Source organism: Hemicordylus capensis, chromosome 1, assembly GCF_027244095.1.
Source record: "Hemicordylus capensis ecotype Gifberg chromosome 1, rHemCap1.1.pri, whole genome shotgun sequence".
Taxonomy (NCBI): Eukaryota; Metazoa; Chordata; class Lepidosauria; order Squamata; family Cordylidae; genus Hemicordylus; species Hemicordylus capensis.
The window spans coordinates 25,560,980-25,574,839 of NC_069657.1; the positions used below are offsets into that span (position 1 = coordinate 25,560,980).

At 43.8% G+C, this 13,860-nt stretch overlaps 1 protein-coding gene across 3 annotated transcripts in view; it reads right to left on the bottom strand.

Annotated features, from left to right (window-relative positions):
- The window catches only part of EVL (Enah/Vasp-like), a 254,336-nt gene that overhangs the window by 212,318 nt on the left and 28,158 nt on the right, over positions 1 to 13,860 (bottom strand). The window contains exon 1 of one of the 3 annotated variants that reach the window (XM_053258081.1): positions 540 to 737. The exons of the other annotated variants lie outside the window; for them this stretch is intronic. Within the exon in view, the coding sequence (XP_053114056.1) occupies positions 540 to 562 (23 nt within the window). The 5' untranslated portion in view covers positions 563 to 737. Of the gene's footprint in view, positions 1 to 539; positions 738 to 13,860 lie in introns of those variants that run through there. 3 annotated transcript variants of the gene reach the window in all.

Genomic DNA, 13,860 nt, shown 5'->3' on the forward strand with positions numbered 1-13,860 from the left:
TTTTTACTAGGTGGTTTTGATGAAACCCTGCAGCTATGAAACCACAAACAGCAGACATGTATACTGTGCCACAGCCACCTCAGTCTAATCCCATATATGATCCGAGCATCAATATTTTGCCTCTTAACTATCATAATCTGTATTCTTTACAGAGGAGAAGCATCTGTCATGCACCCAAAATAGAAAAGAAGACTTTTCATCTTCCTGACAGAACAGCATGTTTTATATTTACAACTCTAGACTGTACTTGCAGCTTCAGGCTGCGACAACACTAAACATTCCAGGAAGACATAAGAAGCTATTACTCATCTATACACTTCCTCATGCAGTTAGCTATTGTTTACCTGCAGCTCATCCCTGACACACCCACCTCCTAAAATTAGCAAATTTCCTCCAAGACGACAAGAGAGCCCTTTGTAGTCTCAGAAGCCTTGGACAACTGTAAAATCAGTCTGAAATTACACAGCAAAATTCTTGCAAGAACAAAAAAAGAGAGAGAGAGAGACCAGGCATGCGGATGTATGAAACACAGAGCCTACCTGAATTCTTCAAATGCATACATGGCCTAGGGAACAAGACAGAGGCCTCAAATGCTGCAAAATAACCTTTGTAAGATGCAGGAGAAGCATTTAGTTGGTCCAGCCACAGGCACAACTAAGAGCAGTACGTTGGAAAGATTCTGGGGAGAAAAGGGTCTGCAGATACTGGCCTGCAGCCCGCAGCTCAACCAGCTGCTGACAAGCAGCAGCTCGCAGAGAAAGGCGATAGAATACCATGTGATCATTCCAGCAAGTCTGATTAATGCAGCACACTCCAAGAATACAGGCTGATATCTTTATTATTCAAGCCAAATCAGTGCAATACATTCTGAACCTAACGTGCACAGCAGTAAACATCACTGGTTTTGATTTATTTATTTATTTTTTTAAAACCCCGAATAAATTTATTTGCAGAACAAAAAGGAAGACAGGTTGGAAGGTGGTTGGTGTTTCATCACAATAAATTCGTTAGGCCCTTGTAAACCGAGGGCACAATCCAGCCTACATTAAACATATTTAGGCCCCCCGTTGATATTGGTTTGATGGCATTCCAATTTATTTCTCTTATGGTAGATATGCAAACCTTACAACAGAAAAATGGCAGCTACGAACACACCTCCCACGGAACCATGGATTAAAACAGCTGACATACAAGGAGATCCTCCATACCATACAGAAGTTTTCCCTGACAGATCTGATGAGTTTTTAATTTCTTTGCTTTTATCCGATCAAGCTCAGCAAACAACCGAAAAAGTAGCTAAATTCATTTCTACAGCCATCTGTACTCACCAGAATACACTTGACATTTGTACACCCTGAGCAATATCTGTTGTACTTAAGGTTTTTATTTTCTTTTGTATATTTTGCTGATCAATAGAAGGCAATACATTTTGACTGACTGACCTTCATACGGAAGACCCGTTCAACCACACACATTTGCTTCCCCTTTTTCCTTCTCCCCCACCCCCTTGCCAAATTCTCTGTCATGGCATTCAAAATGTCACCAAAACACTCAACTCTTAGCAACTGAAGGGTTAACATGAGATAGGCTAAGAAGAAAGAAAGCTTATGTTACAATAAATGTGTTCATCTTTAAGGTGCCATTAACACTAGACTAATAGCAGGGACAAAGTAAATGATGTGAGCTGAAAGAGGGCGAATAACCAAGTCACGGGCCAAAATTTGATTAAGTGCCATCAAGTTAGTGTCGACTCTTAGTGACCACATAGATAGGTTCTCTCCAGGATGATCCGTCTTCAACTTGGCCTTCAGGGTCTCTCAGTGGTGCAATCATTGCTGTCGTAATCAAGTCCATCCACCTTGCTGCTGGTCGTCCTTTTCTTCTCTTTCCTTCAACTTCCTCCAGCATTATAAACTTCTCAAGGGAGCTGGGTCTTTGCATAAAGTGTCCGAAGTATGATAGTTTGAGCCTGGCCATTTGTGCCAAAATAGCATTAGTGGGATGAGACCAAGGGAAGTTGAAGTTGTCAGAAATCAAAGCGCGGGACTGGAGATGCTTAGGCTGCCTAGCAACAGCACAAGGAGCAATGCAGAACATTCTAGGTCAGAAGACAACATGAGGTAATGGGAACAAATGAGAAACTCCCTCAGACATGAACAAACCATGTTGCTTTTCAAGATTCACTACTAAAAATATGGCCTTAACACAAAATGAAGAGGCCTGCAAAAATTTTACCTATAGGACATTTTTTTAAAAAGTCATATATTGTAGTATGCAGATAGGCGTATGTATATTGGGGGTGGGGGGTTAGGGAGCATACCAGAGCAAAATTTCCTGGAATATTTCCAAAGAACTATCAGCTGCTCCAAAACAATCTGGAGAAGGCTCAAAGATGCTCGACTCTTTATGTAAATATGGCTGGTACCTCAGTCCTAAACCCATTTACTTGGATGTTACTAACAGAACAAGGGTCAGTGGTTGACATCGAGACTAAGTTACTCAATAGCAGTACTCAGGAGTTACTCTAAAGGACTACCTAATTTCAATAGCAGAGTAACTCAGTCTGGATGTCAGTCAAGTAAGAGAAATAAGACAACTACCCAGAACTCTTGTCACCCAGTTAATGCTGCCTTCCATTTATGTCAACTTCATCCAAGAACATCTCTGCACTAAAACTGAATTAAAATTAAATCATTTTTAGCTGTCATGGCTGCCAGTGAAAGAATCCCCCTAAGCACTGCAATTCTATGAAGGTAAAATTTGTTTATTTTATTGTTAAATTTGTTAAATTTATATACCACCTTTCATTAAAAACAATCCCAAGGCTGTTTACAAAAATTAAAAAAATATAATTTAAAATGACAGGGTTTTTTTTTTTAAAAAATACAGAATGCATTCATTTGAAGGAAACATAAAACCTAGCTTTAGAATTTCTTTAAAAGAACACTTGTCTTTCCAATGAATGCATGGTTTCTACTCAGGTTCAGATATGATTCCTCAAAAAGCATATGAGAGAGATCATGGAAAGGTTTGTTGCTTTACCTTCAGTGTGTAACTGCACCCCAAACCCGAGAGAAGCAATTGCTCTACATCAAGAGCATTTAAATTCTCGACCCTTGTCATGTCCCAGAGCTATGGTTCACGATGAGATGTTCCTTAGGTTTGAACTAATCCTGAAGAACTGCACAGAGTGCACATGAACAAATGTTTTGGAGGTGAAAAAGAGCCCAACTTTTCTGGAAATTCCAGTACAGTTCTACTTTTATTTATTTACATAAAGCTACTGTGAGGGCAGGGTAAAAGTAAAGTGTGCTGTTGAGTCGATAGCGACTCCTGGCGACCACAGAGCCATGTGGTTGTCCTTGGTAGAATACAGGAGGGGTTTACCATTGCCATCTTCCACGCAGTATGATATGAGGCCTTTCAAGCAGCTTCCTATATCGCTGCTGCCCGATACAGGTGTTTCCCATAGTCTGGGACACATACCAGTGGGGATTTGAACCGGCAACCTCTGGCTTGCTAGTCAAGTACTAGAAACTTCAACCACTTCGGATTTGCATTGACTGCTATGCCTCAGAGAATCCTAAGAACTGTAGTTGGATGACTGAGCCAAAGATTCTGCATCATTCCCAGTCCTTCATTACTGTGCAAACCACCATTTTGTAGCATCTCCACTCTGCTGTCGTAAGAATGCCAGAAGCACTGTGCAGAACCAAATTACTCCAGGAAGCCCATAAAGCGGGGGGGGGGGTGTTGTTGACCGCCCTCAACCGCAACAATTGGTATTCAGAAGTAGATTGCCTATATTCATGGAGCTTTCATACTGCCATCATGACTATTAGGCAATGATAGACTCCTCTGGGCCAAGATCAGTCTGCCCATTAATGCTGGCTAAGTGCCCACTTACGGCACAATGCCTGCAAGGGCAGCGACAACCCGGGTCAAGTGAGACCCAGGGTCACAGCCCTCCATCCACTCCCCACAACTACTGGCGGGCAATGGGGGACACTCGCCTGCCCGCCATCACCAAGCGGCGGGTAGCAGCGGCGAGGCACACGGTAGCAGGCACACACTTCCCATCACCCACCTTCCCTCCTGCCTACTGTTGCCAGGAGGGCATCTGGGCGATGGGGGGTACCCAGGCAGGCTTCACCTGGGGAAACCCTGAGCCTTGGGTTGGCCCTGATCTGGATCCAGTAATTCCCTTGCTTATTAGGCCTGTGCTATATAACAGAATTCTGGTTTCTTGGTTTAGTCAACTTAAGCAGAAGCAGAAACTGAAAAGGTTAGAAATTCAGCAAGTTTTTGAATGCCACAAAAATGCATTTGATATTCAGCCTCAGCATTTAATATTCGCCAACTGGTAGATCACCTGCTTAGCATGCAGAAGGTTTCAGGTTCAAACCCCAACATCTCCAGGTAGGGCTGAGAAAATTTCTACCTAAAGCTCTGGAGAGCCATTGCCAGAGTAGAAAATACTGAGTTAGACGAACCAATGGCCTCTCAGCCTACTCTACCTCACAGGGTTGTTGGGAGGACAAACATAATCATGTCCATTTGGACATGACTTGTACACTGCCTAGAGATTTACATATCAAAAATATGATAAAGATTTTTGATAAGATAGAGATTTACAGATCAAAAATACAATAAATAACAACAATAATATATGATCTTGGTGGAAAATCAGGACATACATGCAAATAAACAAACAAATAAACAAACAAATAAAATTCACCCATCTAGATAATGTTTGTCATCAAAAGTAACTGAGGAGAATTGTGGGAGGCACATTCGCTACAGCTCTAGTTCAAGGACAGACAGAAGACAAATTGGAATTCACTGGTAGATCTCTGGATGGTTTGTGATATATCAGCAAGGGTACCCACTCCCAGTATTTTAGTAATAGCAAATAGGAACATAGGAAGCGGACTTCTATCGAGTCAGACCAGTGGTCCTCCTAACTCAGTACTGTCTACACTACACAGACTGGCAGCGGCATTCTCAGTCATGGCTGGCCTTGATAAAACTGCTTCTCTCTCAGCCTCAGATTTCACAATCAGATTCCTAGCCCACCTGTGAAATAGGGAGTATTGACTGGTTACTTTTGGCCAGCTCTTTTTGTACAACTCTGCAGGCCAGTTTTAGAGTCAGGTGCCAGAATCCCTGATCTTTAGTAACTTGGATGTAAATCTGTGCTTGTATATGCAGTGTTCACAGTCCGGCCAGGAGTGACTCTCCCTGCCTTTTAGGGAGCGCTACTCTGGCTGTGCTGTGAACACAGTGCTGGCCAGGGATTTTGCCTGCAAACGAGGCCACACGGCCCCGTTTGCAAGCAAAGCTATGCCCCCTGTGTCTGATGTCAGATGCAGGGGGTGTGGCTGGGGCACCAGGCCCGGCTGCTGATTAGCAACAGCCCGGGTTCTTCAAACCCGTCCGCTCAATGGTGGTTCCACCCCTGCATCTTGTCCAAGAAGTGCCTTTGGTGGCCCTTCCCATGATAAGTTTATCAGGGTTGCCAAGTTGGGTGGCTTGTGTAGTTCCACAAAACCTGGCAATGTAGGGCCCAGAGTGGCCTCCCAGTAACTTGCTGCTTTGCTGCCAGTCAGGGGCATAGCAAGGTTGGAATGGGCCCTGGGACAAGAAGTAAAGATGGGCCCTGGCCCTGCCTCTGCCTTTTCCTTCAGGGTGGCCCGAGGGGAGAGCAAAGAACAAGCTGTCGCCCAACCACAGGCCCCCCTCTCTCACCCCAACCCCACCATTCAATGGTAGTGATGTCCCTGCTGCCAGTGCTCTCTCGCTCCGGTTCCGGGATCCCACTGAAGTCTTAGGAGATCCAGCCTCTACACACACCCCTTTTGGTCTTGGTTTTACCCCTGCCACTATTTTGCACTTGAGTCTCATGGGTGAACTTGGGGGTTCTAATAAAAAGAAACCAAAGGAGACCCTGCATTCCAGAAGTCTGCCCAGTCCTGCTCAAGGTAACACAGAACTATGCTCTGTGTTGAGGGAATGGCCATAGCTCAGTGGAAGAGCATCTGCTTTGCATGCTGAAGGTCCCAGGTTCAATCCCTGGCATCTCCAAGCAGAGCTAGGAAATACCCATGCAGAACCCTGGAGAGCCATGACCAGGCAGTATAGACCAAGACTGTACAATTTTGGCCTTCCAGTTGTTGTTGGACTACAACTCACATCATCCCTGACTATTGTGGAGGGGATCATGGGAGTTGTAATCCAGCCCACGTTGTGTAGCCCTGGAGTAGACTATACTGAGATAGACAGACCAATGGACTTAGTACCAGGAAGCTTCCTATGTCACCATGTGTCTATTTTTTCCTATAGAATGTTGCTTTTAGGGGCAAAAAGTAGATTAGAGGAATGATCTTTAAACAAACAGTGATATAAACTAAAGTGCTCAGTCTGTAGAGCAGTTTCAGCAGCAACCATCACACTTTATAGTAGGGGGGAAATGGTTTACTTACTGCATGAATCAAAGAATATTTGCATTTTAATTTTTATCCCACGTTTTCACTGTGTCAGAAGCAGCCTTGCATCCAAGCACAAGCAGGATCTCTAGCCTACTGAATATTAATACTAACTTATTGATATTAATTATTATTAAAGTGCTCCCTAGAATAGGCAGAGCAGATAATATAATACCCCATGATCCACATGAATAAAGATCAGCAAAATGATTTCCAAACAGAATCTGCATGGCCTTTGGGTTTAATCAGTTCTTAAATAATTGATGCACCAAAACCTTATTGTCCTTATTCTTACATGGTATTTAATGATGAATGCAAAGGAAATGGAATAAGGATATAGGTCTAAGAATTAAGCTGGAAGATGCTTCAAAATAAATTAGTAAGCTGTTTCACTTCCTATGTCTCAGTTTCTCCTTCACCCCACATTATAACAGTTTATAAAAGTTAAACTTCAGCCTTTGGTCAATGTTACTGAGTCTTGACCCACTCGTGAATACCAAATAAATATAACCACCTCCCATCAGTAATTCTTCATGACTGCAACTGCTAGAAAAATGCATGATGAGCCAACTTGCTATTATTCATATCCATTTAACTGCAAAATAGGTGCAAAGTTTGATCAGAATTCAGAATGTGTTAGGTGAAAAAGGAAAAAGGGAAAAAGGTTCATTTAATCACACTGGCCATTAACTATGCATTTGCACAATAGAATGCAGCAGTGGTTTTAACACAGTCCACACTAAACAGAAACCATCACACTTCATCAGTATCTGGACAGGAGAGGAAAGCGTTGACAAGGCTTTGAAATGCTAATCACTAAACCACTGAAGGCAGCAACCCTATCAGGGCCCTGGGTTAAATCCATATTTGTGCCTTAAGTTGCACTTTATGACCCAATATTCTCAGGGGAGAAGTGTCTCCCCCATTTGATTTGCTTTGTCTCTATTTAACTGAAATAAATTAATTTAGATATTTTAAAAATTCATGAAGATTTAATAATAAATATGATTTAAATCACATTAAAAAAACACAAAATGTGTTTTGGGCAGTATAAATGACTTGATTATCAAGCCAGAGGTTGCCGGTTGGAATCCCCACTGGTATGTTTTCCAGACTATGGGAAACACCTACATCAGGCAGCAGCGATATAGGAAGATGCTGAAAGACTGGATCAGTTTCAATCTGTGACTCCTGAGGATGTGGACAAGCTGCTTGGGGCGGTGCAGCCTACCACCTGTTCTCTGGATCCTTGCCCAAATTGGCCGCTTCTATCTAGCAGGGAGATTGTTGGAGGTGGCCAAGTTAACATCATAAATGCATCGCTGAGGGAGGGTAGGGTGCCCCCCTGCCTGAAGGAGGCAATGGTTAGACCGCTCTTAAAGAAGCCTTCCCTGGACCCCTTAGCGATGGACAGCTACAGGCCAATCTCCAATCTCCCTTGTTGGGCAAGGTGATTGAGAGGGTGGTGGCCGACCAGTCTTGGAGGAAACTGATTATCTAAACCCATTTCAAACTGGCTTTAGGGCTGGCTATGGGGTTTAGATAGCCTTGGTCGGCCTGATGGATGACTTTACCAGGGAATCGACAGAGGGAGTGTGACTCTGCTGGTTCTTCTGGATCTCTCTGCAGCGTTCGATACCATTGACCATGGTATATTTCTGGATCGCCTGGGGGAGTTGGGGATAGGGGGCACTGCTTTGCAGTGGTTCTGCTCCTCTCTCTCAGGTACATTCCAGATGGTGGAGCTTGGTGACAGTTGCTCCTCAAAATGGGAGCTGCTGTATGGAGTCCCCCAGGGCTCCATTCTGTCACCAATGCTTTTTAATATCTACATGAAACTGCTGGGTGAGGTCATCAGGAGATTTGTTGCTGGGTGTTATCAGTATGCTGATGACACCCACATCTACTTCTCCTTTTCATCTTGAGGAAATGGCACTCATTCTCTAAATGCCTGCCTACAGGCAGTAATGGGCTGGATGAGGGAGAACAAATTGAAGCTGAATCCAAGCAAGACGGAGGTGCTCATTGTGGGGGCTCAGAATCTGAGGGGTGAGTTAGATCTCCCTGTGCTGGATGGGGTTACACTCCCCCAAAAGGAGCAGGTGCGCAGCTTGGGAGTATTCCTGGACCCAGGCCTCACCCTGGTATCTCAGGTGGAGGCCATGGCCAGGAGTGCTTTCTATCAGCTTCGGCTGATTCAACAGCTGTGCCCATTCCTTGGAGAGGATGACCTCAAAACAGTGGTGCATCAGCTGGTAACCTCCCGGCTCAACTACTGCAATGCGCTCTATGTGGGGGTGCCTTTGTACGTAGTCTGGAAACTTCAGTTAGTTCAGAATGCGGCAGCCAGGCTGGTCTCTGGGGCAACCTGGAGAGACCATATTATGCCTGTTTTGAAACAGCTACACTGGCTGCCGATATGTTTCTGGGCAAAATACAAAGTGCTGGTTATTACCTTTAAAGCCCTGAGTGGCTTAGATCCGAGTTATCTAAGAGAGCGCCTTCTTTTACATGATCCCCACCGCACGTTAAGATCTTCTGAGGAGGTCCATCTCCAGTTGCCACCGGTTCGTCTGGTGGTGATGCAGAGGCGGGCCTTCTCTGTAGCTGCTCCTGGGCTGTGGAATGCACTCCCAGCAGAAATTCATAATTTGAGATCATTGCTGTCCTTCAGGAGAGCCCTTAAAATCTACCTATTTGGCCTGGCTTTCCAGGGTTTTAAATAATTAACTGTTTTAAATTGTTGCCCCGATTTTCAGGGCTTTTAGCTGTTTTATTCGTTTTATTGTGTTTTAATAGTTTGATTTTAATTGTTGATTTGTTTTAATTGTTTTTGCATGCCGTGAACATGTTTTTCATGCTGTGAACTGCCCTGAGCCATTTTGGAAGGGCGGTATATAAATCTAATAAATAAAATAAAAATAAAATAAGCGCTCAAGTTGATGAAGACGCGGCACAAATCTGACAGGTCGCAACACAAAGCACATTTGAAGATCTATGTTCTAACAATGCAGACTGCAAAGAAGCAGTTCTTTTCTGCCCACACTGCTTCTGAAAATTCATGAGTTGTCTAGGTTCATGAGTGGGCTAGTATGTACCCGCCCCCCTTGAATTTGAACTTGGAACCATCGGTCACTCGCTGCAATGTCTTTAATGACGTTTTTGCAGATAAAATCTCTCATATTCTATTAGAGCTATATTCCACAGTTACTACAGAGTCTATTGTGGAGATGTCCAGCAACTCCTCTTATAGGATTAGACTGGATCACTTTCAGTTTGTGACTCCTGAGGATGTGGACAAACTGCTTCGGACTGTGTGTCCTACAGCCTGTTCTCTTGACCCATGCCCAACTTGGCTTAGCTCATCTGGTAATCATATTATCAGAGAGGGTCTGGTAAATATTACAAATGATTCTCTGAGGGAGGGCAGGATGCCTCCTTGTCTTAAAGAGGCTATTCCTTCTTTGAAGAAACCTGCATTGGATCCTTCAAGGTTAGCGAATTACACACCCATTTCTATTCTTCCATGGTTGGATAAAGGTGATTGAGTGGGTCGTGGCCTCTCAGCTCCAGGCAGTTTTGGGTGATACAGATTATCTAGACCCATTCCAAACCGGCTTTTGAGTGGGATATGGCACTGAGACTGCCTTGGTCGGCCTGATGGATGATCTCCAATTGGCCATTGACAGAGAGAGCATGACTCTGCTGATACTTTTGGATCTCTCGGCAGCTTTCAATACTATCGACCAGGGTATCCTTCTGGATCGATCGCCTGAGGGAGGTGGGATCGGGTGATTTTGCAGTGGTTCCCTTCCTACCTCTCTGGTAGATTCCAGATGGTGCCTCTTATAATATTGTTTTTATTGTGTTTTGTGGCATTTTAACTGTTCTTACTCTTTTATGTTGCATTTTAAATTTTGTACACAACCGAAAGATGTACATATCAGGTGGTATTAAAATATGATAGATAGATAGATAGATAGATAGATAGATAGATAGATAGATAGATAGATAGATAGATAGATAGATTTCCCATGTCATGTCCAGTGGCATGTAAGACCAAGGTCGTTCCCAACCCTGGTACCCAAGATCCTGTTAACTGGAGATATCAGGGTGGAACCTTCTGCTTGCAAAGCACGTGTCCTGCCACTGAGCAACAAGCACTCCCTGCATTTCCCCTCAGTGGGGAAGGGAGTACAGAACACCTTTCCTTCTTCCTGCTCATCTTCTGTTTTGCACTGAGAAGCTCAGGATGTGCTGCTGTTGTCACAGATCTCTCAATTTATTTATTCGAAATATTTGTCCTCAGCTTTTTCCAAGATCAAAGAAGTTTGTATTTAAAGAAACTAAAATGGCAAGAACGCATTAAGAAAACAGAAAGCCACTACACAAAATGAGGACACCGTCAGCAGCCCATGCAACATGCAAGTCTGTTTGGACCTCCTGGAAAGTGTCCCTTCCCTTCCCACCTCCAGTGCTAGGGTCCAGCCAGGTACTTGTTACATTAGCCTGATTCAGACGTTATAAAATTATACTGCTGTAGCCATCTACAGCTGGGGGAGGAGGGAGGAACACCACCCCCACCACCCCGGCACATCAATCAGCAGCACACCCTGTTTCTCATGTGTACAGTGGGGCTTGTCTGAAGTGGGAAGGGCCCTAACCATGATGACAGCTGCTTCCAGGATTGTTTGAAGTGGGAAGAATCCTAAGCATGATGGCGGGCACTTCTGTGCTTGTGACTAATCGAGCCTTGCAGCCATGGAAGCGCCTGCTAATCATACTTAAGGCTTTTCCCACTTCAGACAAGCCCAGCTGTAAGCATGAGAAGCAGGGTGTGCTGCTGATTGACATGCCGGGCACTGTTCCCTCTAAGGCGTGCGCACGTGTGTGCGCTCACAAGTTTTTGGATGTCCGCTCAGTTCATTTTAGATCCCGCTCAGGTTGAATCAGGAAGGCCCCACTCTGAATGCAGGTGCGCGCTCACTGCCTTGATACTGCCACCCAGAACAAAATTAGTTCCGCAGAGAGATGAAAAAAATTAGAGGGACCACTGGTGCTGGGGACAGGACTTCCTCCCCCTTCACCCTGCTGCACATGGCTCCAGCGGTGCAGTTTTATAATGTTGAATCAGGCTATTATCAACTCTTGCATGGAGTCTGAATGAGTAATCAAGTTTCAACAAACCCCACACCATCATGTGTGTCCAGTGGCTTGCATTTAATTTGCATTCACACATTGTGCAGGTCTGATTTTAAAGTAACTAAGGTGTGTCTCAACTGTTTCTCTTGCTTTCTGTGGGCTTGAGGGAAAGACTTCTTAAGATACAACCCCATGGCATTACAGCTGCAGCTAAAAATGGTGCAGGCAGTCCAAATGTTATCCCCTAAACCACCTTTTTCACAGAGCTTCTGTCATCTATGTGCATGACCTTTTGAGGCGAAAGCATCATCAAAAGTGATATTTCCCATCTAATCTCTCTCTCTCTCTCTCTCTCTCTCTCTCTCTCTCTCACACACACACACACACACACCCTCTGAAGCAAGTGCCCCACTGTTTCTAACCTAAACCTGTTTCTACATTTGACTCCCCAGGCCGTAATTAGAAACCTGCTCTTCCCAGGACATAAGTAGAAAGCATTCCTACGAAACTATGCACATCATCTACCAGCCAGATCTCTACAAACAGTGAAGATACTTCCCCCCCCCCCGAAAACCAAAATATTCACCAGTGATGACAGCCAAGTCTGGAACAACTTTCCATGTAAGGAAATAATTCTAAACAACTCATCTCTTGAAAGCCTTACAAATTGTCATCACCTCATGGAAAAATATCTATCTTGTGTTATATCTAGTGTTTATATATCTAGTGTTTAGAAATATCTAGTGTTTAGAAATATCTGATGTACTGATATTTTTAAAACTGGGAACATTCTGGAGAGAAAGCCAAGAAGCTTGGTTCAAGCGGCTCAAAAGGCCCCCAAGAATCTAGTAATTTAATACCGCTATGTGTGTTTGAGCAAGTTCCCCTCCTCAATGGGCAACTTTAAAGTGCTCCAAAACCATGTTTTTGACAAATTTCACTCTAGACTGCCATCTCCCCCATACCCTACTTTACATTATCATACACTAAACATCTGAGAGGCATCCACAGAGGAGGAACGAACAAGGGTCTTTCAGGTCAAAAGAAGATGACTGTACCAACTGTTCATCACTGATACTAGCCAGGATACTCTTGCAGTAGTGAGTATGAGACGTCCCCTTTCCTATGTAGCAGGGTGGATTTGATTTAAATCAAACTGATTTAAATCACGATTTAAATCACTAGCAGGGTGGATAAAAATCAATGATTTTTTTAAAAAAATCAAAAAAATCGGATTTTCTTAATTTAAATCGGATTTTTTTATTTAAATCGGATTTTTTTTATTTAAATCGGATTTTTTTTTATTTTTATCCACCCTGCTAGTGATTTAAATCGTGATTTAAATTAAATCCACCCTGCTATGTAGGTATGTGTTTGGATGGGTAACTTCATGTGAGCACGGTCTGCTTTAAGACATTCCCCTTAGGGGATGGGAGTAGAGCATCTGCTTTCAAGCAGAATGTCCCAGGTTCAATCCCTGGCATCTCCAGGTAGGGCTGGGAGAGACTCCTGCCTGAAACCTTGGGGAGCTGCTGCCAGACAGGGCAGACAACACTGAGCTAGATGCACCAAGGGTCTGGCTCGATATAAAACAACTTCCTATGTTTCTATAATAGTAGCCATGTTATACTTTGTCCAACCTTCTTTGGTAGTTACATAAGATCTGCAGCATCTTGAGAGCCTCGGAGTTTTCTTTTTTGATGGGCAAATACAGTCATCCGTCACCAACCGTGAGGGTTCCGTTCCGACAAAGCCTCGCCATTGGCAAATTCACAGTTGGCAAGCAGTTCAAATCAATGGGAAACAAGGGGTTAGGGGAATTGTGATTGCAAAACAGATAGGAAAATCAAAGAAAAAATACCCCCCAAAATGCCAAAAATCACCCAGAATCCCATAAAATCACCAGGAATAAGCAAGAGGAGTGAGCAAACTGAACTTCTGGGATTTTTTTTAAAACCCCAAATCGCTCAAAGACACTTTTGAACCTCAAAAAACACTCAAAATCACTTTAAATCACAAGGAGTTGACAGGGTCAGCGAAAGGAATGAGCGGATTGAACCTCTGAACCCTCATTTGCAGAAAAAAACCCTAAATCAATATACACACACACACACACCCCTACCAACTGCGGAAACTCAAGTTGTGGTTGGCAAGACTGGTCACAATTTCCCAGTCTCAGATACTCAAAACCGCGATTGGGAAAACTGTATGGCGAGGGATGACTGTATCCTTA